The sequence below is a fragment of the Erythrolamprus reginae genome, chromosome Z (assembly GCF_031021105.1).
Source record: "Erythrolamprus reginae isolate rEryReg1 chromosome Z, rEryReg1.hap1, whole genome shotgun sequence".
NCBI lineage: Eukaryota > Metazoa > Chordata > Lepidosauria > Squamata > Dipsadidae > Erythrolamprus > Erythrolamprus reginae.
The window spans coordinates 2,504,154-2,529,998 of NC_091963.1; the positions used below are offsets into that span (position 1 = coordinate 2,504,154).

A 25,845-nucleotide genomic window follows, 5' to 3' on the forward strand; every position below is an offset into this window, starting at 1 on the left:
CGAAGCTGAACGCGGAAGTTCGGCTTTGGCGTTCGGCTTCAGGAGACAGCTGGCAAGCGGCGCGGCTGTTTTAAAAGGTCGCAGCCGGCCTGGGGGGCTTCCCAGCAACCTCCCGAACCGAACCCAGGGTTCAGAAAAACTTTGCCTCTTCTTACGAACTTTTTTCGAGTTACGAACCGGCGTTCGGAGACTGCTGGGAAGCCGCGCGGCTGTTTTAAAAGGTGACAGCCGGGCGGCGGGGCTTCCCAGAAGCCTCCCGAACGCCGGTTCGTAACTCGAACAAAGTTCGTAAGAAGAGGCAAAATTTTTCTGAACCCTGGGTTCGGTTCTGGAGGTTGCTGGGAAGCCCCCCATGCCGGCTGCGACCTTTTAAAACAGCCGGGCTGCTTGCCAGCTGTCTCCCGAAGCCGAACGCGGAAGTTTGGCTTTGGCGTTCGGCTTCAGGAGACAGCTGGCAAGCGGCGCGGCTGTTTTAAAAGGTCGCAGCCGGCATGGGGGGCTTCCCAGCACCCCTCCCGTTTGGGGGGGTGCTGGGAAGCCCCCCAGGCCGGCTGTCACCTTTTAAAACAGCCGCGCCGCTTCCCAGCAGTCGCCGAAAGGCGTTTTTTTGCTGGGGGCTTTTGGTTGCACGGATTAATTGACTTTACATTGTTTCCCATGGGAAACAATGTTTCGTCTTACGAACCTTTCGTCATACGAACCTCCTCCTTGCACCAATTAAGTTCGTATCATGAGGTATTACTGTATCTCCCTTTACTGCCATATTTGGGTAATTTCATCCACCATCTTGTTGTCATATTCCTCAGATTGCCCTGGAGGCCTATAGATCACCCCAATTCTAATGAGAGAACCTTCTTTATTTTGCATGCAAATTCCAGAGAGTCTCCAGATCTTTACATAGGTCGATAGATAAATAGATAGATAGATAGATAGATAGATAGATAGATAGATAGATAGGCCTGAAGGAAAGATAGAAAGAGATGTCTGATGAAAAAGTTAGTTTTATGTTTATAGATAGATAGATAGGAAGATAGATAGATAGGTAGGTAGGTAGGTAGATAGATAGAGATAGATAGATAGATAGATAGATAGGTAGATAGATAGGTAGAGAGAGAGAGAGAGAGATAGATAGGTAGAGAGAGAGAGAGATAGATAGAGAGAGAGAGATGGATAGATAGATAGATAGAGATAGAAAGGTAGAGAGATAGATAGATAGATAGATAGATAGATATAGGTAGGAAGATAGATAGATAGATAGATAGGTAGAGAGATAGATAGATAGATAGATAGATAGATAGAGATAGATGGATAGATAGAGAGATAGATAGATAGAGAGAGATAGAGATAGATAGGAAGATAGATAGATAGAGAGATAGAGATAGATAGATAGATAGATAGGAAGATAGATAGGTAGGTAGGTAGGTAGGTAGGGAGAGAGAGAGAGAGATAGAGATAGATGGATAGATACAGAGATAGAGAGATAGAGAGATAGAGATAGATGGATAGATAGATAGATAGATATAGATAGGAAGATAGATAGATAGATAGGTAGAGAGAGAGATAGATAGATAGAGATAGATGGATAGATAGAGAGATAGATAGGTAGAGATAGATATATAGGAAGATAGATAGATAGATAGATAGATAGATAGAGATAGATAGGAAGATAGATAGATAGATAGATAGATATAGATAGGAAGATAGATAGATAGATAGATAGGTAGAGAGAGAAAGGTAGATAGATAGAGATAGATGGATAGATAGATAGAGAGATAGATAGATAGATAGAGAGAGATAGGGATAGATAGGAAGATAGATAGATAGATAGATAGATAGATAGAGAGAGAGAGATAGATAGATAGGAAGATAGATGGATAGATAGATAGATAGATAGATAGATAGATAGATAGATATAGGTAGGTAGAGATAGATAGATAACTATAAAGATAGATAGAGAGATAGAGAGATAGGTAGGTAGGTAGGTAGGGAGAGAGGTAGATAGATACATAGAGATAGATGGATAGATACAGAGATAGAGAGATAGATAGATAGAGATAGATGGATAGATAGATAGATAGAGATAGATAGGAAGATAGATAGATAGATAGATAGATAGGTAGAGATAGATAGATAGATAGGGATAGATGGATAGATAGAGAGATAGAGAGATAGATAGGTAGAGATAGATAGATAGATAGGTAGATAGATAGATAGATAGATAGATAGAGAGATAGATAGATAGATAGGTAGAGAGAGAGATAGATAGATAGATAGATAGATTGATAGAGATAGATAGGAAGATAGATAGATAGATAGATATAGGTAGGTAGAGATAGATAGATAACTATAAAGATAGATAGAGAGATAGAGAGATAGATAGATAGACAGAGATAGATAGAGAGATAGGAAGATAGATAGATAGATAGATAGATAGATAGATAGATAGATAGATAGATAGATAGCACTCTGTCTGAAAATGGGTCAAAAAGAGGCTGAGAAATTGGCCAAAAGACATGGAAAAACGAGCTGGAAACAGAGCCAAAAAAAATGTAGAAAACAGCACAATGATGCTGGAGTCCGTGGGGAGCCAAAACAATACGCAGAGGTCCTTGTGTGCTCCCCTACACCCTGTTTTGGCTGTGAGGTGATGCAGGAGGTGTAACAAATGAGGCCTTAGTTAACCATGCTGTTTAATATAGAACTCGTGCCAAGCAGGCAGGTACAGGCTTAAAGTTTATCACAATACAACAGGCTTTTATAGAGCAGACTGCCTGAGGCATCACCCAATCCACACAGAGTAACTTTCCCACTTTACATTGTAGCTGGGTACTGGCGGCCAATCAGCACCCTGGATAGGGACGCCTATCCCATGGCTCTATTCTCCGGCTGTAACTAAGCAGACACTGCAGGAGGCATCCGTCCTGCCCCACAGTTCCCCACCCTTCCACTGCTCCTGCAGAGATCTACAGTGTTGATCTGGCCCTTGAAGAATCCAGTTGGACACTCCTGCCCTATGTTGAGTGGGCGGTCACCGCTGCAGTCCTGACAGGGCGAGGAGGGGTATGTTACGACCTTGCTCACCCTGAGCTGCTCCTGTAAAGGCCTCTACTATATTCTTACTTTTGCATGTAAGGGCATGGGGGGATATTCCAGTTAACATCAGGTATGTTGAAATCACCCATAACCACAATATCTCCCTTTACTGCCATATTTGGGTAATTTCATCCACCATCTTGTTGTCATGTTCCTCAGATTGCCCTGGAGGCCTATAGATCACCCCAATTCCAATGACAGAACCTTCTTTATTTTGCATGCAAATCCAGAGAGTCTCCAGATCTTTACATGTATTTTGAATTAGTGTTGTTTTTAGACTTTCTTTAACATAAATGGCTACTCCACCCCCCCCCCCTTCTCTCTCTTCTATCCTTCCTATACAGTGTATATCCTGGTATAGATATTTCCCATTCATTAGAACCCTTAAACCATGTCTCAGTTATGGCAACCAGATCCAAATTATCTCTAGATATTATGGCCATTAACTCACAGAGCTTGTTGGTCAAGCTTCGAGCATTCGTGCACATTACACGAAGAACATTGTTTTCATTAGTAGTTTGTCCAATCCAGACACAGAACCGTGGACATCGCACATAATTTATAATAATAAATAGCCTGGGCCTATAATAATTGGTCTATATAGAGAGAGGTCTGAAGGAAAGATAGAGAGAGAGAGAGGGAGAGAGAGACCAGAGGGGGGGGGCTGAGGGAAAAGTAGAGACATACCTGAGGCCTAGATAGAGAGAGAGAGGCCTGAAGGAAAGTTAGAGGGGGGGGGAGAGGCCAGAGAGATAAGGCTGAGGGAAAAGTAGATTCAGGCCTGAGGCCTAGATAGATAGAGGCCTGAAGGTATAGGAGGGTAGGTAGGTAGGTAGGTAGGTAGATAGATAGAAAGATAGATTAGATAGATAGATAGATTAGATAGATAGATAGATAGATAGACAGACAGACAGACCTGAAGGAAAGATAGAAAGAGATGTCTGATGAAAAAGTTAGTTTTATGTTTATAGATTATGTATTGTTTATTTCTTTGGTTGTTTTTGTATTTGTTTTGTCTTTCTTTTAATGTTAATAATTAATAAAGATATTTTTTTTAAAAAGAAAAATTAAAGAGAGACACCTAAGGGAAAGATAGATAGATAGATATATATATATATAGAGAGAGAGATAGAGATAGATAGAGATAGATAGATAGATAGAGGTAGATAGAGATAGATAGATAGATAGCACTCTGTCTGAAAATGGGCCAAAAAGAGGCTGAGAAATTGCCCAAAAGACATGGAAAAACGAGCTGGAAACAGAGCCAAAAAAAGGTAGAAAACAGCACAATGATACAGGAGTCCGTGGGGAGCCAAAACAATACGCAGAGGTCCTTGTGTGCCCCCCTACATCCCATTTTGACTGTGGGGTGATGCAGGAGGCATCCATCCTGCCCCACAGCTCCCCACCCCTCTGCTGCTCCTGCAGAGATCTACAGTGTTGATCTGGCCCTTGAAGAAATCCAGTTGGACATTCCTGCCCTATGTCGAGTGGGTGGACACCGCTGCTGTCCTGACAGGGCGAGGAGGGGTATGTTATGACCTTGCTCACCCTGCCCCCTCTTTCATTCTTTTTTTCCCTATCTTTGATTCCTATCATCGTGGCACAGCTCAAGAGAGAATACGAGGTCCACTCGATTTGGGGAGAGAGCTCCAGAAGGGACCAACCTAGGTTTTGTTCAGCCTTGGGATCAGCTTGGATGGGGGCTCTCAAGCCTCACAAGATGGGAGGGGTTTCTTTTTATTTCATTTCATTTGTTTGTTTTTTTCAAATATAACATAAAAAAGAAAAGACATACATAGAAACATACACATACAACATTTGGGAAATGAAAGTTTTGCCACTTTTTAGGTGTTCGATCAGAGAATTTTACTTCTTTCACATAGTATTAATTTTTCAATTCTTTTATTCGACGTGGTGCTTTGCGTAAATTTTTATTTATTTCTTTGTTGCTCTTTTCTTTAACCAATCATAATAATCTGAATCTTCTTTTCCCTCTAATCTTTAGATAACCTGTCCATCTCCGCACAGTCCAATATTTTTTTAATTACTATATTTTATTTCGGTGGTTTGTCTATTTTCCATTTTTGGGCGTATACTATCCTGGCAGCTGCTAGTATGTGTATAACTAAATATCTTACCTCTTTTTCTATTTTTTTTTATTAAAAACACCCAATAAATACAATTCTGGGTTTTTTTCAATTTCTTCTTTTACTATTTCTTTTAACCAGTTTGTTATTTTATTCCAGAATTTTTTTGCTTGTGCGCATGTCCACCATTGGTGGTAGAACGTGCCTCTTTCTTTTTTGCACTTCCAGCATAATGGGGAGGTTTTGAGGAACATTTTTGATAGTCTTCCCGGTGTTAGGTGCCACCTGTAAAACATTTTTAATTGGTTTTCCTTGAATGCAGTTGATTTTGTCATCCGCCAATTATTAGTCCATCATTTCCCCCCTTTTTTCTAATTCAATTGTGTAGCCACAATTGGGAAGGGTTTCTATGTGACACTCATCAGCATATTTTTTTTCATGGCTTTCATGCCTGGCTTCTCTGGAGGATATTTGCACGATCTACCCACCCGTCTTTAAGGTACCATCTCCGTGGAGGAAACTGAAAGAAGAAGGAGCTGTGGGGTTTTCTGACCCACCGCAGATGTTCTTGGGAGCCTCCGCCCCACAAAGGGGAAGGCTGTGAAGAAACATCTGGAGTGGAGCTGAAGGACACCAAGGAGATGCGAAGGGCTCAGCAGGAGCCTGATTTCCACTAAGAAAGACCCAGAGTGGAAAGCGTTTTGGGAGACCCTGCATTTGACCCACCACTCCAGTAGATTCTACTCATTCCATGTCCCTCATTATGAAGTCAGGGCAGTCTCCCCCGTCTCTTCTGCCTGGTGAGCACATCATGGCATGGAATCAATTTCAATGAGTGGATCAACTTCACCGGTCTCTGTGATGCCCCCCCAGAAGTCACAGCCTCTCTTAAAAGAAAGGGGGAGATTTGACAAGAGGTTCTTTGCTTGAAAGAGAAATTCTCTCTCTAATGAGTCCATGTTGGCCAACAGAAGGTGGTGTCAAGCAGTGCAGAAACAGCCTTGCATAAAATATGTGGCAGCTGTTAGGAAAACACAAATTCACCCCAGGAAAACAGGAAGGGGTGAGAAAGAACCTCCCTGCTGTCCTGCCTTTCTTTCTTTCTTTCTTTCTTTCTTTCTTTCTTTCTTTCTTTCTTTCTTTCTTTCTTTAATTTGTATGCCGCCCCTCTCCGCAGACTCGGGGCGGCTCACAACAACAACAGAAAACAATATATGATAATACAAATTCAATAATTAGAAAGCTAAAAACCCAAAATTTAAAAAAATTTGCACACAGCATACCATACACAAACAGTATAGGCCTAGGGAAGATATTTCAGTTCCCCCATGCCTGACGGCAGAGGTGGGTTTTAAGGAATTTGCGGAAGGCAAGGAGGGTGGGCGCAGTTCTAATCTCAGGGGGGAGCTGGTTCCAGAGGGTTGGGACCGCCACAGAGAAGGCTCTTCCCCTGGGACCCACCAAACGACATTGTCTAGTCGACGGGACCCGGAGAAGTCCAACTCTGTGGGACCTCACTGGTCGCTGGGATTCGTGCAGCAGAAGGCGGTCCTGGAGATATTCTGGTCCGATGCCATGAAGGGCTTTATAGGTCATAACCAACACTTTGAATTGTGACTGGAAACTGATCGGCAACCAATGCAGACTGCAGAGTGTTGGTGTAACATGGGCATACCTAGAGAAGCCCATGATTGCTCTCGCAGCTGCATTCTGCACGATCTGAAGTTTCCGAACACTTTGATGCTCTTTGGTGTGAGAAGGAGCCCAAGGGAAACATTACCAAGATTTCTGCTAGTATCATCCATATCAATGAAGATGAGTTCTAATTATTTTTTGGGTTGGTGGGTGGCTTCCCAGCCTGATGTACCTCAAAGGATTGACAGAGAGGGAAGCCCCAAAGACCCTGTGCTTCCTGAGAGATATGGGTCCAGAATGGTAGAGAATTAGAATGTGGGGATGGTTAATTTGAAGGGGGTGTGTGTGCTGGTTTTTCTCCTGGGCTTGAAGTTTCATCATCTGAGGGGAGAAACCAGGTTCTCTAAGAGAAGGAATTGGCTCAGGGAGACTCGGTCAGGAATCTGCAACTTCGATTCTTCACCAGCCACGTGGAGACGGCTGGATTAGAACACAGAACAGAACGGCTCAATGTTCTGACTGACCAAACAAAGCAAGCACAGCTTAGATGATCCAATCTCTTAAGGCAAAGCTTTATTGAGGACATTGGATCGGCAAAGATGAGGGCAAAACCAGATCCAGCTGATTCTCACCCAGAGCCACACAGTTAAAGTTCAGGTTCTCCCTCCCTCTATTGGACCCGATGTCGGGCTGGCTTCAATCAGAATTTAGGGAAAATAAAACTCAGAGTCCATTTTGAACTTCAAAGGTGAATTTTACTCAAATCAGAACTGAATGCCCCAGAAGCAAAGCAAAGTTTGAAGAAAAAGGCACAATAGTTACCCATATAAAATGTTGTGGTTGGCTCTGGCCCTGCTCAATTATCTAGCTCCTCCTTGGATTCAGAACAAGAGTTAATGATACAGCCACGCATGCGGAGAGCGATGCATAGGCAGCAACAACTGAGAGATTATTATCAAAGAAAATGAGGCCACCTGTGGTTGGGTGGGACTGTGGTCATTAGTGAGGCTGCTATAAATAGCAGCCTGTGGGTTTGGCCATTGTGGAGGATTATCTGATTGTTGTGTTTCGTGCCTGCTTTGCTGACTTCGTGTTGCTTTTTCCCCGCTTTGAAACTAAACCAGAGCAAAGTGTGTTTCACTTTGTGAAAGAAGGACTGTGAATTGCCTCACAGCTGCAAGCTAAGTATCACAGAACTGATAAGGGACTTGTACAAATTACCAGTTTGTTTTGAGACGAATGCTCTTGGCTATACCAAAAGAGGGCTTGGTTTAAGTGAATTTTCGGTATAAAGAATATTGTTTTGAATTTTCAAACGTGTGTGCGTCTGAAATTTGTACCTGTGAATTTTCAGGAGGATTCTACCAGAGAGCTTGACAGAACAGAAAAAAGCCCCACTTGCCCCTTTAAAGTAAATGGCCAATTCCCATCGTCCATCTTTGTCAAATGGACGCATCTTTAGCCCTGCGTCATGCTTATGGAATGCAGCTTCTAACGGACCTTTTCCTCACCTCTTCTCAGGGAGAATCGAAACTCATCCTGGCCTTCGCCAGAGAAACGGAAGTTATCGGGGTCCCTCCAGAAACCATCCCCTCCCAAACCCCCCAATTCCCTACCACCTCCCCCTGTTACTTATGACAGCTGAAGTGTAGTGGAAAGATGAAACATAGCGAGGCTGACACCTGGTCACATTGTCCAATGGAGTCTCCTGGTGTTGTTCTGAGAAAGTGTGGTAAGGAGCTGCTGAAGTGTCCTTGGTTCTCACGGATGGCATCTTGATGCCTGAAACCTAAATCCTATCCCTCTCCCTCCCCATAATCCTTGGAAGCTGAGAAGCGACAATAGTTAAAATGGCAAGGTCGCTTTTGGAAGCTTGGGAGTGGCCTTGGACAGAGCTGCCACCTTGGGAGCCTCTGAGGCTCAATGAGAGAGACTTTGTGGTCCCTGATGGAAAGGGAAACAATCAGAAGTTGTGTTTTTAGTTGACGTCCATCATGTCTTCTGTGTAAAAAGGAGCATCTCTGTTCCTTTCCACCAGAGCATCAATCATGGTCATCAATTCGGCTACCTGAGCCTCCCGTTCTTCCCCTTCTGCCAAGTTATTGAAAGCCAATACCCGGTTCCCACATTCAGCGATATATTCCTTCAGTGTTTCATCACTAGAAGCTATAACATGTTCTAGAGATTGACCTTTCAGCTTATCTTTGCCGGTGAATAAGATGATTGTGTAATCCTTGGGTTTCAGGCCCAGAGCCTTTTTGATCTGCTGAGCCATGTCTGTTTCCTTCTGGGAGTTAAAATAAGGACCCATCACGTGCAGAATGACGTGGGGACCCGGGGAGCAAACCTTCACGCACTTCCTCATTTTTGCAGCGATATCCTTGTTTGTATGATGGCGATTGAAAAAGGCAGGTGTATCAACAACCACAACCTTCCTGCCCTTCAGCTGGGCCTCCTCCTTTTGGCATGTTTCTGTTATTGTCTTCCATGAGATTTCACTCTCAAAGACTTCGCTTCCCAGAATTGTGTTTCCCGTCGCACTTTTCCCATTTCTGCAGTTGCTCACCAGGAGGATCCTCCGTTCAGGTCCTGCAACCCAAAGGGGAGAGGAGAGAAAAAAGGAACTGGTCAACACCATAGCATTTCCCTCCACCCCACCACTAACTCCCCCCCCCCCCCCCCCGCCAGGGACCAAGTCTTTACCTGGGATGTTTACAACCATTTCTAGACCAGTCGCACAGCACAAACCCCGGGATTTCTGTGTGAAAAGCAAAATAGAGTCAGCTAAAGGAGAGGTCGCCAAGAAGTCCAGTCCATCAGAAGACCCAGGGAGCAATTGGAGAGGAGGAGTAAAGAAGGGCCAGCCCCTCCTCACTGCCCTAGGGGCATACCCTTCGGATCCTTCCCTCCATACCATCCCCCTTTTTATGCAGCCCTTCAATTCTTGGGATCCTGCACTTTTTGGGTTTCAGGAATGGTAGGGGGTTGATGTCCAAAAGGGCTGGCAGCTCCCCGTATCTGGCTTCATGCTTGGAGGTCCTTCTGCACCTCCAGATTATTATTGTTGTTGTTGTTGTTATTATTATTATTATTATTATTAATTATTAATTATTAGACTTGTATGCTGCCCCTCTCTGAAGACTCGGAATTGTTCCAAATTGTCACCCCATATTGTCTTCCTCCAGCTTCCTCCCCCCAGCTAGCCACTCCTTAGCCTCCCAGCTCTCTACCCTGAATGGGGAGTGGTCTGCAAGGACCCCTCCACACACATTTTGGGAAGGTCACCTCCATTTCTGGTAACCTATGGAAGGATCCTTGAGATTGGGGTTCCCCACCAGCTGAGGATGGAGTAAATTATTATTTCTCCCCTCTGAGTTCCACACACAAACTCGGAAGAGTCTCCAGAGCAGAGAGCCTTCAAAGAATCCTCCTCGTAAAGACAGGGACAAAATAACCCCCCTGCCCCGATGTCCTCCCCCCAGATGACTTCTCTCTACTTTGTATAAGATGCTGTCCCACTCCCCCTTCTCCCCCCTGTCTCTCTAGCAAGTGGGCCCAAGTGAGGCTCTGTTGGGGTTTCTCCTCTGAGGATGGCCAGCAGGACATCTCAGTGGGGGAATGTGTGAGCTGTCCCAAGCTGTCCCTTCCACAATGGAGGCTTTGTGACACTCAAGGAGGTCCATCCAGCAACCTTCAGACCCAAGCAGCTCAGACTCTTCTCCACCCCAATGTAGCTCCCTTGAATCAGACCTGGCCCCCTCCACCAGGTTCCCCCCACAAGTGGTGCTCCTGCTCAGCACTGTTCCCAACCCTGGAGATGGGGGAGGGGGCAGAGGTCCCCAAGGAGGAACATTGAAGGAGGTGTCCTCCTCCTCCTCTTCCAAAGAAGGTGTCAAGTTACCTCAGCAGACCTCCTTGTAGGACAGATCGAAGTGATCGCCTCGCTCCATTGACCGAGCCCTTCTGGAGTCACAGCTGCACATCGGAACTGGTACTGAAGATTTAGGTGGACATCTTCCAGGAGGAGTTCATCTTCAGGGCCTTTTGCATCAAGACTTTTCCAATTATCTCCTGCAATCCGATATTCCACCTGGTACCTGGAGACCGAAGCTTTCCCGATGGCTGCAGGGTCGATACTGATCTGGAAACTATTTGGGTGCACTCGCTCAACTTTAGGAGGGGGAGGTCTTCTAAGAGCAGCTTCCAGCTCCTGATGTTTCTTGAGGACCTCCATGGTCAAGGTTAAACTTTTGGTTTCCAGCATCTTTAATGAATCAAAGAAATCCTGCATGCTCTCTGTGTTTATTGTCCAGGACATTTCAGCAGCAACATTATATCTTCCTTGATATTCTCGGGGAGAAAAGAGGGCTGAGTTGTTGAATCTGAAGTGCTGAGGGGCTCCCAACTCGTCCTGAGCACATGGCAGGTCAGACTCCTTGAGGAACTCCAGGACAGGTGGAGTCTCCCAATCTGCAAATGTGATTAAGAGTTGGATGTTATCTTTCATATCTTTTCCCAACATGAAGTAGATGGAATCAAAGATGCATTTCTGGGCATGAGCTGAATGGGTCACCAAGCAGATGGCATCAATGTGGTCAATGCCTCCTGGGGTGGAGAAAAACTCCAGGAACTGCTCCTCAAACACTTTGTCTTGCTCTGCATCTCTTCTGCCTCCAAATCCTGGAGTGTCGATGATTGTGAGAGAATAGGGAATTCGGAAGCCCTTCTGACGGTTCACCACGTAGGCTGTGATTTCAGACGTCCTGCTTCCAACTTTGCTTCTCTGGGTGGTTTCATGAATGAGTTTGAATCGGAAATTATCCTCCCACTGGACACCCAGGATATAATTGATCATCCCATTGATCAGAGTGGTTTTCCCACATCCTTTTACTCCCATCATCAGGATCACTTTGTTGGGCACTTCTGGGTTCTGCTTTCCAAGCTGATACACGAGACAGGAGGTGGAGGCATCTGAGGGGACTTTCTCCAAAGGAAGTGTAAAGACTGATGGCTGTCTGTCATCCACCAGAGAGCTTTTCTGAAGGAACTGGCAAGCTACATTATCTGCATTTTCCTCCTCCAATGTTGTGGAGACCTTCACCTCCTCACTGGGGACACCTAGAGCTCCATTATCACACACGGCCGACACCCGTATTTTATATGCTGTCTGGGGCTTCAGACATTCGATGGAATAAAATTCTGTTTTTCTCCCAGTCCTTTTTCCAGTCCACTGGTCCTTCCCAGCTTCAGCCTCCACACATCTGTACTCCACCTTGTACTCCTTCACCACAACTCCTGAGACAACAATACTGGGACTCATCCACACCACAGAGATGAGAGAAGATGCCACAGTGACCATTCTTAATTTCTCAGGAGGGCTGGTGGGAAGGGTCTTTATGGGTGGGCTAAGGTCACTGGATTTACTACGGCCCAATTTGCAACAAGCAGCGTACTGGAACTGGTACTCTGTGTTTGGGCGCAAATCTTTCAACAGGAACAATTCCTCATCATCCTCTGTCCTCGCGGTCTTCCAGATTTCTTCCCCTACCATCTTGTACTCTACCAGATAGTTAAAGATTGCAGCCTTTCCATGTTCAGCTGGTTGAAATTTCACTTTAATGCTGTTGTGTCTCACTTCACCGATCGGTAAAAGGAGAGGTTGTGAGGGCAACTCAAAATTCTTGCTGACCAGCTCTCCTTCTTCAAAAAGGTATATTGAGGTTCCTGGGATGTCCACATCTGGGAGAGAGGCCACAACAAAGTGGACCTTTTCATTAAATTGATTGATGCTGAAAAAGTCTTGCATGGATTTGGCAGCTTGGCGAGCATTGCGGGTCCTCTCCTTGTCCTCATACCAGGCCATGCCTTTCTTGACCTCAGGGGGGGACCATGTTGACTTAACTGATTGTCCCAAGAATGGCTCCTGAAGCCAGCCCTGTAAGCTCAACAGAAATGGCTCTTCTTCATGTAAAGAAGTGAACACAAAGGAGACCACAAATGCATTTCGGGCATCAAGAACTATTTCCTCCAGTTTGTTTTGAGTTGAAATCACTTGCATTTCATTCAGAATATCTCTATAAGATTTGACAAAGTTAATTTCTCTTTTCTTGCTGTGAAGAAATTCCCAGAGTTTTTTGCTGTTGAAGGGTGACTGATTGACGGACATCAAGAGGTCCACCAGGGTCCCTTCCTCCTGCCCTCCTCCCCGGATGGAAGGCAACACTCTGGCCAGCTGTTTCTGGAAAGTCTCCCTGTGTTGCTTGCACAGATCCTTGAACTGCTGGATCTTCTTCTTGATCTCAGGGAAGGTCTCAGCAATGGGATCGTTGGCTAGGTCATTGCTTTGCATCTGGATTTCATTGAGTTCCTCCAAGATCTTTTCAGCATCAAAGATCAATCTCACGCTGATCTCACGAACCATCTTAGCTGCTCTGGTGTCCAGCTTGGTCAGTGGGTAGAGCCAGACCCGAACAGGCACAGCCTTCTCCCCATCTTTCCCTAACATTTTTGGTAGAGTTTTGTAAACCTGCATAGCATCATCGAAGGTCACAGGGTTTTGGTCCAAAAAAAAGTCTCCATGGAACTTGCAATTGAACTTGAGAGCATTCTCTTTCTCTTCCTCATTTAGCTTCATATCTGTGATAGATATTTCCTTCTTGATTGTAGCCTGGAGGCATCTTTGAGTGTCTTTTACTGTCTCCATTGAAGAAACTTCTCGGTCAAAGACAAAGAAGGCCTGGGCTCCATACAGGATGGCGGTGACCACATGGGTGGCTGTGCCCTGCTCAAAGACGGCTGGGTAAGAGACATTCTGGATTCCCAGGTGGCTCATGGTCAGCTGTTCATAGCTGGTGGTGGCTTTGTACTGAACGGTGACTCTGGCCTGTTGCTTGGACTTCTTCGTGTCCTGGAGATACTCGGCTGACCCTCTCACATCAATCAGCCCCCCAAGAAAACTGGCCTTAATGGGTCCTGAGATGTCCAGGGCGGAGCTCTTATCATCTATGCTGTCGGATGCAATGATTTCAGTAGCTGTCTTGGGCTGAGGCTTGATGGTCAGGTCCTTCTGAAGGGAACTGTAGTTCCAAAGGGTGACACCTGCATGAAGCACAAAAAGATAGGATGATGAATTGAACCTCCAGAAGACCTGTCACTGCATAGAGGGGCTGCAGAGAAGTGGGACAAGGGAGAGATCTTCCCCCTGGAAGGTTCCCTCATTTGTTCTTTCCAGTCATCACCGAAAAACCTTCCTGTCACTTTTAGAAATATAGAAACATACAAGACTGATGGCAGAAAAAGACCTCATGGTCCATCTAGTCTGCTCTTGTACTACTTTTTGCATTTTATCTTAGGATGGATCTATGTTTATCCCAGGTATGTTTAAATTCAATTACTGTGGATTTATCTACCATGTCTGCTGGAAGTTTGTTCCAAGGATCTACTACTCTTTCAGTAAAATAATATTTTCTCATGTTGCTTTTGATCTTTCCCCCAACTAACTTCAGATTGTGCCCCTTGTTCTTGTGTTCACTTTCCTATTAAAAACACTTCCCTCCTGAACCTTATTTAATCCTTTGAAATATTTAAATGTTTTGATCATGTCCCCCCTTTTCCTTCTGTCCTCCAGACTATACAGATTGAGTTCATTAAGTTACCTTTTATTGGATTTGTATGCCGGGGCAGCTCCCCAAAACAACAATACAATATACAAAGTACAAATCCAATATAAGTTAAAAACAATTTAAAATTTATAAATATTAAAAACGATCATTACTAAACAATCATACCATTCTCATATATTACATTCAGAAAAAAATGTGGTACTTGGGGGAAAAGATAGTTATTCCCCCCATGCCTGGTGACATAGATAAGTCTTCAACATCTTACGGAAGACGGGGAGAGTAGGGGCAATTTGAATCTCCGGAGGGAGTTCCAGAGGGCCAGGGCCGCCACAGAGAAGGCTCTTCCCCTGGGCCCCACCAAACGGCATTGTTTAGTCGACAGGACCGGGAGAAGGCCAACTCTGTGGGACCTGATTGGCCACTGGGATTCGTGCGGCAGAAGGCGGTCCCAGAGGTATTCTGGTCCAATGCCATGTAGGGCTTTATAGGTCATTACTAGCACTTTGAATTGTGACCGGAAACTGATCGGCAACCAGTGCAGGCTGTGGAATGTTGGCGAAACGTGGGCAGATCTTGGAAGCCCCATGACAGCTCTCGCGGCCACATTCTGCACGATCTGAAGTTTCGGAACATTTTTCAAAGGTAGCCCCATGTAGAGAGCGTTACAGGAGTCGAACCTCGATGTGACGAGGATGTGAGTGACTGTGAGCAATGACTCCTGGTTCAAATAGGGCCGCAACTAGTGCACCCTGCGGTCCTGGGCAAACGCCCTCCTCGCCACAGCCAAAAGATGGTTCTCTAATGTTAGCTGTAGATCGAGGAGGACGCCCAAGTTGTGGACCCTCTCTGAGGGGGTCAATAATTCCCCTTCAGGGTAATGGACGGACATATGGAATTGTCCTTGGGAGGCAAGACCCACAGCCACTCTGTCTTGTCAGGTTTGAGTTTGAGCCTGTTGACACCCATCCAGACCACAACAGCCTCCAGGCACCGGCACATCACTTCCACTGCTTCGCTAACTGGACATGGGATGGAGATGTACAAATGGGTATCATCAGCATACTGATGATACCTCATCCCATGCCCCTGGATGATCGCACCCAGCGGTTTTATGTAGATATTAAATAGCAGAGGGGACAGGACCAACCCCTGAGGCACCCCACAAGGGAGAGACCTAGAGGTCAACCTCTGACCTCCCACTAGCACCGACTGCGACCGACCGGAGAGTTAGGAGGAGAACCACTGAAGGACAGTGCCCCCCACTCCCAACCCCTCCAGCCGGCGCAGAAGCATACCATGGTCGATGGTATCGAAAGCTGCTGATAGGTCAAGAAGCACCAGGACAGAGGACAAGCCCTTGTCTCGGGTTCGCCAGAGATCATCCATCAAGTCTTTCCTGATACGTTTTATGCTTAAGACCTTCCACCATTCTTGTAGCCCGTCTTTGGACCCATTCAATTTTGTCAATATCTTTTTGTAGGTGAGGTCTCCAGAACTGAACACAGTATTCCAAATGTGGTCTCACCAGCACTCTATATAGCGGGATCACAATCTCCCTCTTCCTGCTTGTTATACTCTAGCTATGCAGCCAAGCACCCTACTTGCTTTTCCTACCACCTGACCACACTGGTCACCCATTTTGAGACTGTCAGAAATCACTATCCCTAAATCCTTCTCTTCTGAAGTTTTTGCTAACACAGAACTTCCAATACAATCCTCAGATTGAGGATTCCTTTCCCCCAAGTGCATTATTTTACATTTGGAAACATCAAACTACAGTTTCCATTGCTTTGATCATTTATCTAGTAAAGCTAAATCATTTACCATATTACAGAGGCCTCCAGGAATATCAACTCTATTGCACACTTTAGAGTCATCAGCAAATAGGCAAACCTTCCCTACCAAACCTTCCCCTTTGTCACTCACAAACAAATAAAAAAGAATAGGACCCAGAACAGACCCTTGTGGCACACCGCTTGCAACCTGTCTCTGCTCAGAATACTCACCATTAACAATAACTCTCTGATGTCTATGCTTCAGCCAGCTGCAAATCCACTGAACTATCTAGGGATTAAGTCCAATCTTCACTAATTTATCTATCAGCTCTTTATGTGGAACCGTATCAAAGGCTTTGCTGAAGTCCAGATAGGCAATATCCACGGCACCACCTTCATCCAACACCTTTGTGACATAGTCAAAGAAATCAATGAAATTAGTCTGACATGATTTGCCTTCAGTAAAGCCATGCTGATTTGGGTCCAATATTGTTTTTAGGTGCTGATTTATCCTCTTTTTGAGTAGAGTCTCCATCATTTAAACTATAAATGATGTCAAACTAACTGGCCTGTAGTTACCAGCTTCTTCTCTACTGCCCTTCTTGTGGATAGGCACAACACTGGCCATTCTCAAATCCTCAGGAACATCTCCTGTTAACAGGGATTGGTTAAACAAATCAGTCAGGGGGGTAGCAATGACAGATCTGAGTTCTTTAAGAACTCTGGGGTGGATGCCATCTGGACCCATTGCCTTATTTATCTTTAATCGTTCAAGTCCTTCTAAGACATTGGCTTCTAAGATCACTGGAGCTGAATCCATACAGCTGGAAGCAATGCTATATCCATCTATAGTATTATTTTGTAAGGTGTCTTTTGAGAAAACTGAACAGAAGTAGCTATTGAAATGGTCAGCGATCTCCTTATTCCCATTAATGCATGTATTATTCCCGGTACTAAGCTTCGTGATGCTGCAGTTTTTCTTCTTCCTATCACTAATATATCCGAAGAAGGTTTTATCTCCCTTCTTTACAGATTTGGCAATTTCTTCCTCTTTTGAGGCTTTAGCAGCATATATTATCTGTTTCGCCTCCTTCTGTCTCATTTTATACACCTCTCTATCAGCTATACTTCCAGACTCTTTATACCTCCTATAGGCAGCCTTTCTTTCAGCCTTACATCATTGTTAAACCATAGCGGGTTCTTCTTCCTTTTACCTTTAGTTATTTGCCTTCATACAGTCCAGTGGCTTTTAAGATGGCCTTTTTTAATACAGTCCACTGGGTGCTTGTTCCTGCAATTTTATCCCTCCCCTTTAATTCATTATTTAAATATTCCCCCATTGCATTAAAATTTGTTTTTCTGAAATCCAATACTTTGGTTACAGTATAGGATTGCTCACAATCAGTTTTTACATCAAACCACAAACATAGATGGTCACTGCAACCTAAATTTTCTCCCACCTTAATCTCTGAAATCCAATTCCCATTCGTAAAAACTAAACCTAGAATATTCTCCCCTCTACAACACTTTTGTAAAATACTGCAAAACTAAAGGCATTTGACTGAATAGAGAGGAAATTCTATTCATCTATTAGCGTGTAGAGATTCTCAGTTGTCCAGGTCATGGTTGTCCCTGGGAGTTCAACTGTCCCAATGGGCTGAGCCTGCACATTAATGGCAGCGCCTCCCTCCTTCCAGAAACCCATCAGCCTCTCCTCCAGCTCCTACCTGGGATGAGCGCATCCTTGCGGCTGTCGTACAGTGTCCCCAGCTGGAAGGGGCGGCCCAGGGCCGCTATCTCTATGGTGTCCTCTTCAAGGGCCATGGTCGGCCTCTGCAATTTGGACCCTTCGGCTGTCCTAAAAGAGAGGAGAAACATCTGGAGGAGGCAGAAACCAACAATTGACTCTGTGAGGGGATTCTGGCCATATTCCCCCCATCAATTCTGGGTTGGTCGAGCAAGGAACACTCCACAGAGACCCTTGGGATAGAAACAGCCATCCCAACACACAGCTGGTGGCAGTGCAGAATTCTTTCAGGGGCTAAAATCGCCAACTCCTTGGACAAAGATTACTTTAATTACCTCCTTTTAATAGTATCCTTGTGAGTGTTGGGTGCTATCAAACAAAATGTAATTCAAGGGCGAAAAAAGTCAGGTTCTACATTTAGGCAAGAGAAACAAAATGTACAGGTACAGTGTGCGTGGAATCTCACTCAACAGGAGTAACTGCAGAAGTGACCTTGGATCCTAGTGGACTATCCCTGAGTTTGGAGCCAGCCGTGTGCAGGAGATGCCAAAAAAGCCAACACAGTTCTAGGCTGCATCAACAGAGGGATAAAGTCAAGATCACATAAAGTATTGATACCACTTTATAATGTCTTGGTAAGGCCACGCTTGGGATATTCCATGCTTTTTTGGTCACCACAATGTGAAAAAGAGATGGAGAGTCTAGAAAGGGTGCAGACAAGAGCAACCAAGATGATTAAGGGACTGGGACGGTCACTGTAATTGGGTAGGTCTTGTTTGATGAAAAGAAGGACGAGGTGACATGACAGCAGTGTTTTGATATCTCGGGGGTTTCCACAAAGAAGAGGGAGACAAGCTATTCTCCAAAGCACCTGAGGATAGAACAAGAAGCAATGGATGGAAACTAATCAAGGAGAGACGCTACCTAGAACCAAGAGGTTGGAATAACTAATCAGTGGAACATTTAAATAGGATATCTGGACTTCAACTCCCAGAATTCCCCAGCCAGTGAATGCTGGCTAAGGAATTCTGGGAGTTGAAGTCCAGATATCTTCAAGTTGCCAAGGTTGGGAAACACTGGTTTAACGTAAAGCTCTCCATCTAACTGTGAACAAGTAGCCAGATTCCAGTATACTGAGATAACTGCTGGCTTGATCTGAACTGGAAGGAGGAAAATAAAATGTTAACACTTCCCTCCATCTTGGCATTATATAATTGTGCATATCTTTTGCCCAAACCGTTGCAGTTTTTAAATGCAAAATAAAACAAAAAGAGTCATTTAGATTCAATATAGAATTAAAATATCTCTCTTTCCCTCCCTCCCCCCTCTCTCCCTCCCTCCCTCTCTGTCTCTCTCTCCCTCCCTCCCCCCCCCCTCTCTTTTGAGAAATGGGAAACAATCCTGTCAATCAATCAGTCTTGTGGTTTAAACTTGACTGATTTGGGTAGTGTTTAAGCAGCCTGACTTAAACCCCAGAAAAGGATTGTAGCCTTGACATGGACTTGCAATGGCTAAGTGCTATTTATTACTAGCATTACATAGAAACATAGAAGTCTGACGGCAGAAAAAGACCTCATGGTCCATCTAGTCTGCCCTTATACTATTTTCTGTATTTTATCTTAGGATGGATATATGTTTATCCCAGGCATGTTTAAATTCGGTTACTGTGGATTTATCTACCACGTCTGCTGGAAGTTTGTTCCAAGGATCTACTACTCTTTCAGTAAAATAATATTTTCTCATGTTGCTTTTGATCTTTCCCCCAACTAACTTCAGATTGTGTCCCCTTGTTCTTGTGTTCACTTTCCTATTAAAAACACTTCCCTCCTGGACCTTATTTAACCCTTTAATATATTTAAATGTTTCGATCATGTCCCCCCTTTTCCTTCTGTCCTCCAGACTATACAGATTGAGTTCATTAAGTCTTTCCTGATACGTTTTATGCTTAAGACCTTCCACCATTCTTGTAGCCCGTCTTTGGACCCGTTCAATTTTGTCAATATCTTTTTGTAGGTGAGGTCTCCAGAACTGAACACAGTATTCCACTCAGCTCTTCAAGACATGGCAGCCCTGTAGGGTTACAGCAATCTTGAAGGTCATCTTCTCTTACACTTCACTTGATGACAAGATTCTCAATATCAAATCATTCCCAAAGGGGAAAATGGAGGGACCTGAAAAATGTACGATGATCCTCCAGAATATAGAAAAGGTCAGAATATAGATGTAGAAGGAATTCCACAGCCAGAGTAACCCAGGTTCAAGTGATGTCAGCCCATGCAGCAAGGCAATCAAACCCTATTTAAATGAGCTAAGAGGCATAAAGCACTGTACTTCAATAAGATCCTAAGCGCGTGCACGGGTGTACCTTTTTCTAGGATGCGATTTGATGTTGCCTGTGCTCCTATTAATTTTAGGAAGACTTTGCCTCAACAGCCTCTGGCCAATGGCAGCTTAATTCATTGTCAGTTACATTCCAGAGATATCAAAGAGGGCAAACGACTGTCCAGTTTTTTGTGGTGGAGTATTGCACTGGAGGCAAACAGGTGAAAAGGCACAGTTTATAGGTACACTTGAAACGAGTGAAGAGAAAACTGCGTGTAAATCGTGGTTTTATCTCCCCCCCTCAGTGTTGAAGCGGGCAGTTAGTTGTAGGACGGCCTAGTGGCCCTTTGGCTCCCTGCTCCTCTGAGGCATTTACTAGGGCTTGTAAGTTGGCTCCAGGCTTCTTTTACTCCCCGTCTCTTTCTCTCTCCCCCCCACTCCACATCTTTCACGCCCTCTCCTGTCAAGTTGCACAAAAGCTGGCCAAGGGGAAAAAAATTCTAAAGAAAAATTGAAGTCCTACTTGAGAAACTGCTCCTCCGGCTCCAGCTGGACAATGTTTGCTTGGAACTGAAGACCCAAAGGGCATTTTTGGAATAAACATGCATTGTGGGTCCTGAATAAGTTGCTGTTTTCCTTTGGAAATCAGCTGCGCTGTAATGCACTCTCCCATGGCTCTATTAGTGCTACCAGTACCAGCATGTAGCCGGCATGAAACCACAGCTTAAAATATTGTTTGCAGAGTGGAGCTGTTTGCATAGCCTCAGATCAAATGTTGGGGTATAGTTTTCTCCTGGTATGGAAGTTTTAGAGCGCCATAGGATTTTTCTGTTGTGCAGTACTCAAGTAAATAAACCATTCTAGTGTTTAAAGCCCTATTTTCCAATTTTATTTTTAATGGGGGCAATTGGAACCTTGTTTAAACCAAGTTAATGGCTTTAAAGTAGGCTTCCTCTGCATGTGTAGTAGTTCACAGGATTTTAGAGATGCTTGGGTGGGGCATGGCTAAAAAAAGGTTGGGAACCCATGGGTTAAGCCTTGAAACTTTTCTTCCTACATAGCGTTTCTGATTTCTCAAGAGCTTAATTGTAGCCTGGTTTTGACTAGGTTTCTGCTCAAAATAAAAGGGAGCATGCTGAAAAATAAACCATGGTTAACATAAGTGGTCAAGCCCCTTATAAAGCAGTCATTCAGAATGGGTACCATCAAGGTAAGCCAATAGTAGGTGTATGGCAGGTTGAAAGTTAATAAGTTCCAACAGCACATGGTTAGACGTTTTCTGCATCCTTAGGTGTGTTGAGTAAGAGTACTACACTTCTAGTATGGAAAGTGAAATTCCTAGGCCTGACTTGAAGAGTATACTAAATACTTGAATTGTGTGAATGCAACTGTTCTGGTTTATGGCTTGACCAGAATTGGCTACACTTGCATGTTCTGCCACAATTAAGCAAACTAGGAAGTACTTTTTAATGTCTCCTGGTTAAATGGATCTCCTAGGATGTGTAGGCAAAGTTGGCTCTTCTATGACTTGTGAACTTCAAAGATGTTAGAAGGTGGACCGGGAGGGGGGATTGTTAGGGCTTCGGGTGTGCGGCACTGCGGAGAGGGAACTGAGGCAATAATATATACAGTGTTCCCTCGATTTTCGCGGGTTCGAACTTCGCGAATAGCCTATACCACGGTTTTTCAAAAAATATTAATTAAAAAATACTTCGCGGTTTTTTCCCTATAGCACGGTTTTCCCCATCCGATGACGTCATACGTCATCGCCAAACTAATATTTTTTGCAAATAAATAACAAAAAAAATAATTATTGTTAATAAATAATTATGTTTATAAATATCAGGATCACTAAGTGCCTTATTCAATGGTGAGTACCAGTAATAATAGTGAGTAAATGGTTGTTAAGGGAATGGCAAATAGTAATTTAGGGGTTTAAAGTGTTAAGAGATGGCTTGTGATACTGTCCATAGCCAAAAATGGTCTACTTCGCGGAAATTCGACTTTCGCAGGCGGTCTCGGAATGCATCCATTTCATTTCATTTCATTTATTTGGATTTGTATGCCGCCCCTCTCCGAAGACTCGGGGCGGCTCACAACAAGTGAAAAAACAATCCAATACATAATCCAATTAATTAAAATATTAAAAGTTTAAAAAAAACCCTATACTAACATACACACACACAAGCATACCATGTATAAATTCAGCGGGCCCAGGGGGAGATGTTTAGTTCCCCCATGCCTGACGGCAAAGGTGGGTTTTGAGAAGTTTACGGAAGGCAGGAAGAGTAGGGGCAGTTCTGATCTCCGGGGGGAGTTGGTTCCAGAGAGTCGGTGCCGCCACAGAGAAGGCTCTCCCTCTGGGGCCCGCCAACCGACATTGTTTAGTTGACGGGACCCGGAGGAGGCCCACTCTGTGGGACCTAATCGGTCGCTGGGATTCGTGCGGCAGAAGGCGGTCTCCCCCGCGGAAATCGAGGGAACACTGTAATATATAAGTTTTTAGGTGGAGAACAAGAAAGCACACAATACCTCCAAAGGTATGTGTTCTATGTGATTTGAGTTGGTTGACTTTTTTTTACACCTATGGTGGAGTTTACGTATAGTTTTAAACATTATTGCGTATAATTTATCTTCTGGTTACCTGTTATTTATTGGTATTATTGTGAAAACAAATATTTTTCTAGTGTGGTGCAGGAGTATTTTGTCTTTATCCTTTGTGCCATCTTATTGCTGCTTTTAATACTGTTGATGGCAAAATTAATAATATTTTGTTAATTTGGTGTATTTGCACTGTTCTGGTGATTTATTTATTTATATGTATGTAATTTGTTGATGTGACTTGAATATATTTTCTGTGTTATTAACACATTGGTCAAAAACTGAGAGGCCACCGAAGAGACATGTGGAATCAGCGCGGCTTTACTAAAGCTGAATATATGACAGAACTGGTGGCCCTAGCAGCTGCACTTTATAATGTTATATTTATCATATGTTGTGTTGTCTAGTAAATATTTGTATATGTTTACAGTTCACTGTGCTTTCCTTTATGATGTCATATTTGCACTATTGTAATAAACATACTTGACCAAAAGATTTAACAAAATGACTCATATTATTAATCTGTCAAACAAGTGGACCTTGTTGTAGTGGCGGGGTTTAAATTTTTTGTGTGAAAGGTAAATTTAATACATAATTGGTATGTCACAAAATAGTTTTAAAATGGCGGGGGGCCCCAGACAGGCTGTATGGGGTCCCAAAATTCCTGATGGCGGCCCTGGGTAGAGGTGTTCTTAGGTAGAGGTATCACTGAACATATAAGATGTTTTATAGACAGCATCTGCTTCCAGCTGGCAATGGCATGTGGGCCCAGAGAGAGGGCTGTGCATGCCACCTCTGGCACATATGTCATGCGTTTTCCATCACGGCCCTATAACATTTCAGACTGATGGTTGTCTGGTCTCTTCTTAAAAACCTACAGCGTTGGAGCATTTACAACTTCGGGAAGTTACCTGGACAAACCTTCAGAAAAAGAGCAAACCTCCCTCCTCAAATTACCTGGAATTCACCTCCTCCCCCAAAACACACAGGTGTTTCTGTGCCACACCTGTTGCTACATCGCCTGATTTTCCCTCCCTCCTCCCTCTTCCTGTTGCCTTTCCTAACAAGGGATCCTGAGGGTCTCGGCTGCTACTTCCCCTTCTGATTGCCTTCCCTAATATTAGGGGTCCTGGCTGTCCCACCCACCCATCTGCCACAGGGGAAGAATCACTTGTTCTCATGTAAAAGGAGCAGCTCCTTGACCTACTCTCCACCAATGCCCAGGAGGAGCCCCACTCTCGCCCCACTTCCCTCCGCTGCCCCATGAAATCTCATTTTGGGGGTCTCTGGTTTCCGTGGGGCTCACCTGGTTGGAGGGGACAGGAGGTAGATCTGCTTCTGTCCTTCGCTACTTCTCCATGAAGTCTCCTTGTCCTTTGAACGGCCGGTGGAGTTTATGCTGGGTACAGAGTCCACAGATTGTAATATAATTTTAAACAATAAGCATTTCCTGGTACATTCATTGCATCCCATCAGGTCTTTCGGTTTTCCTATCCTAGAAGGAGTCCCTGGAATGGGAGCAACTTTCTGCATCATTTAAGGTCTTCTCTGGTGTCTGGGAGGCTGGGGAAGAGGAGGGGGAAGCGGAGGGTCTTCCTCAAAGCAGGAAGCTCTCACCTCTGAGGCTGGCAGGAGGGAGCAGCTGCAAGCCCCTTCCTCCAAAGGCTGGACCACCACTCTGCCCATCCAGCCTTTATTTTAAAAGAAAGCTTTTATTTTATTTTATTTTTTATATTTTATTTTATTTTTTATATTTTATTTTATTTTTTATATTTTATTTTATTTTTTATATTTTATTTTATTTTTTATATTTTATTTTATTTTTTATATTTTATTTTATTTTTTACACTTTATTTTATTTTATTTTTTATATTTTATTTTATTTTATTTTTTATTTTATTTTTTATTTTTTATTTTATTTTACTTTTTATATTTTATTTTATTTTTTATATTTTATTTTATTTTTTATATATTTTTTTATTTTATATATTTTTTTTATTTTTTTATTTTTTATTTTTATTTTATTTATATTATTATTATTTTATTTTGATTTATTTTATTTTGATTTATTTATTTTATTATTAGAGTTGAAAGGGGCCTTGCAAGTAATCTAGACCAGTGTTTCCCAACCTTTTTTGAGCCGCGGCACATTATTCATGTTTTCAAAATTCTGGGGAACACTGAAGGGGGGGGCGGGGGGGGGGCTAAAGAAAAGTTTGGACAAAAAAAATATCTCTTCCTCCATTTCACTCTATTTCTCCCTCCCTCTTTCTCTCTCTTCCTTCCTTCCCTTCTTTCTCTCCATCCCTCTTTCTTTCTTTCTTCCTCTCTTTTTTGCTCTCTTTCTCTCTCCCTCCTTCCCTCCCTCTATGTCTTTCCCTCTCCCTCCTTCCCCCCTTTCTTTCTCTCTCTCTCTTGCTTTCTTTCCCTCTCTTTCTCTTGCTTTCTTTCTCTCATTCTCTCTCCCCTCCTTTTTCTCTCTCGTTCACCCCGCCAGCAACAGAGAGAAAAAGAAAGAGCGAGAGAGAGCCGGAGAGAGAGTGGAGTGCGCAGCAGCCATCAGCCTCCTCGCCCTCCCAGACGTTCCCAGCGCCCGGCCTCGCGCCGCCTCCCGTTAGCCCGGCCGAAAGCCACACAGTCCCGGACTCCCGGATTGCTCGCTTCTCCGGCCAGCGCGGCGCTTTCCTGGGCAGATGGCTTTGCTGACCGGAGAAATGAGCGATCCGGGAGTCCGGGACTGTGTGGCTTTGCGCCATGTAGAGAAAACGGCAGCAGGGAAAAGTCGGCCGTTTTCTCTTCATGGCGCAAAGCCACACAGTCCCGGACTCTCGGATTCCTCGCCCCAAGGCAGGAGGCGGTGGCGGAGAAGAGTGGGCGGATTGGGTGGGCAATGGGGCAGGACGGAGAAGCCAGGGGCGCGTTTGGCCGGAGGCACCGTGGGGAGCAGGGGCAGGGTGATG

At 44.1% G+C, this 25,845-nt stretch overlaps 1 protein-coding gene across 2 annotated transcripts; it reads right to left on the bottom strand.

The window, feature by feature from the left end:
- Window positions 1-7,551: 7,551 nt before the first annotated feature.
- On the bottom strand, window positions 7,552-24,265 carry LOC139175894 (uncharacterized). 2 transcript variants are annotated; one of them, XM_070767262.1, is made up of 5 exons: window positions 24,192-24,265; window positions 17,943-18,073; window positions 10,720-13,916; window positions 9,522-9,576; window positions 7,552-9,407 (listed from the first exon to the last, which is right to left on the bottom strand). In XM_070767262.1, the coding sequence occupies exons 2-5, from the start codon at window positions 18,037-18,039 to the stop codon at window positions 8,797-8,799; spliced, it is 3,960 nt and encodes a 1,319-aa protein (XP_070623363.1). In that variant the 5' UTR covers window positions 18,040-18,073; window positions 24,192-24,265; the 3' UTR covers window positions 7,552-8,796. The 2 variants fall into 2 exon arrangements, with proteins under 2 accessions (XP_070623363.1, XP_070623364.1); XM_070767263.1 differs by lacking the exons at window positions 17,943-18,073; window positions 24,192-24,265 and adding an exon at window positions 16,447-16,503.
- Between the last annotated feature and the right edge of the window lie 1,580 nt (window positions 24,266-25,845).

Coding starts and splice junctions, on each gene's coding strand:
- LOC139175894 (XM_070767262.1), bottom strand. CDS start 18,039: ATGGCCCTTGAAGAGGACACCATAGAGATAGCGGCCCTGGGCCGCCCC. Junction 13,917..17,942: donor CAAGGATGCGCTCATCCCAG/GTAGGAGCTGGA, acceptor TGCTTCATGCAG/GTGTCACCCTTTGGAACTAC. Junction 9,408..9,521: donor AATGGTTGTAAACATCCCAG/GTAAAGACTTGG, acceptor TTTGGGTTGCAG/GACCTGAACGGAGGATCCTC.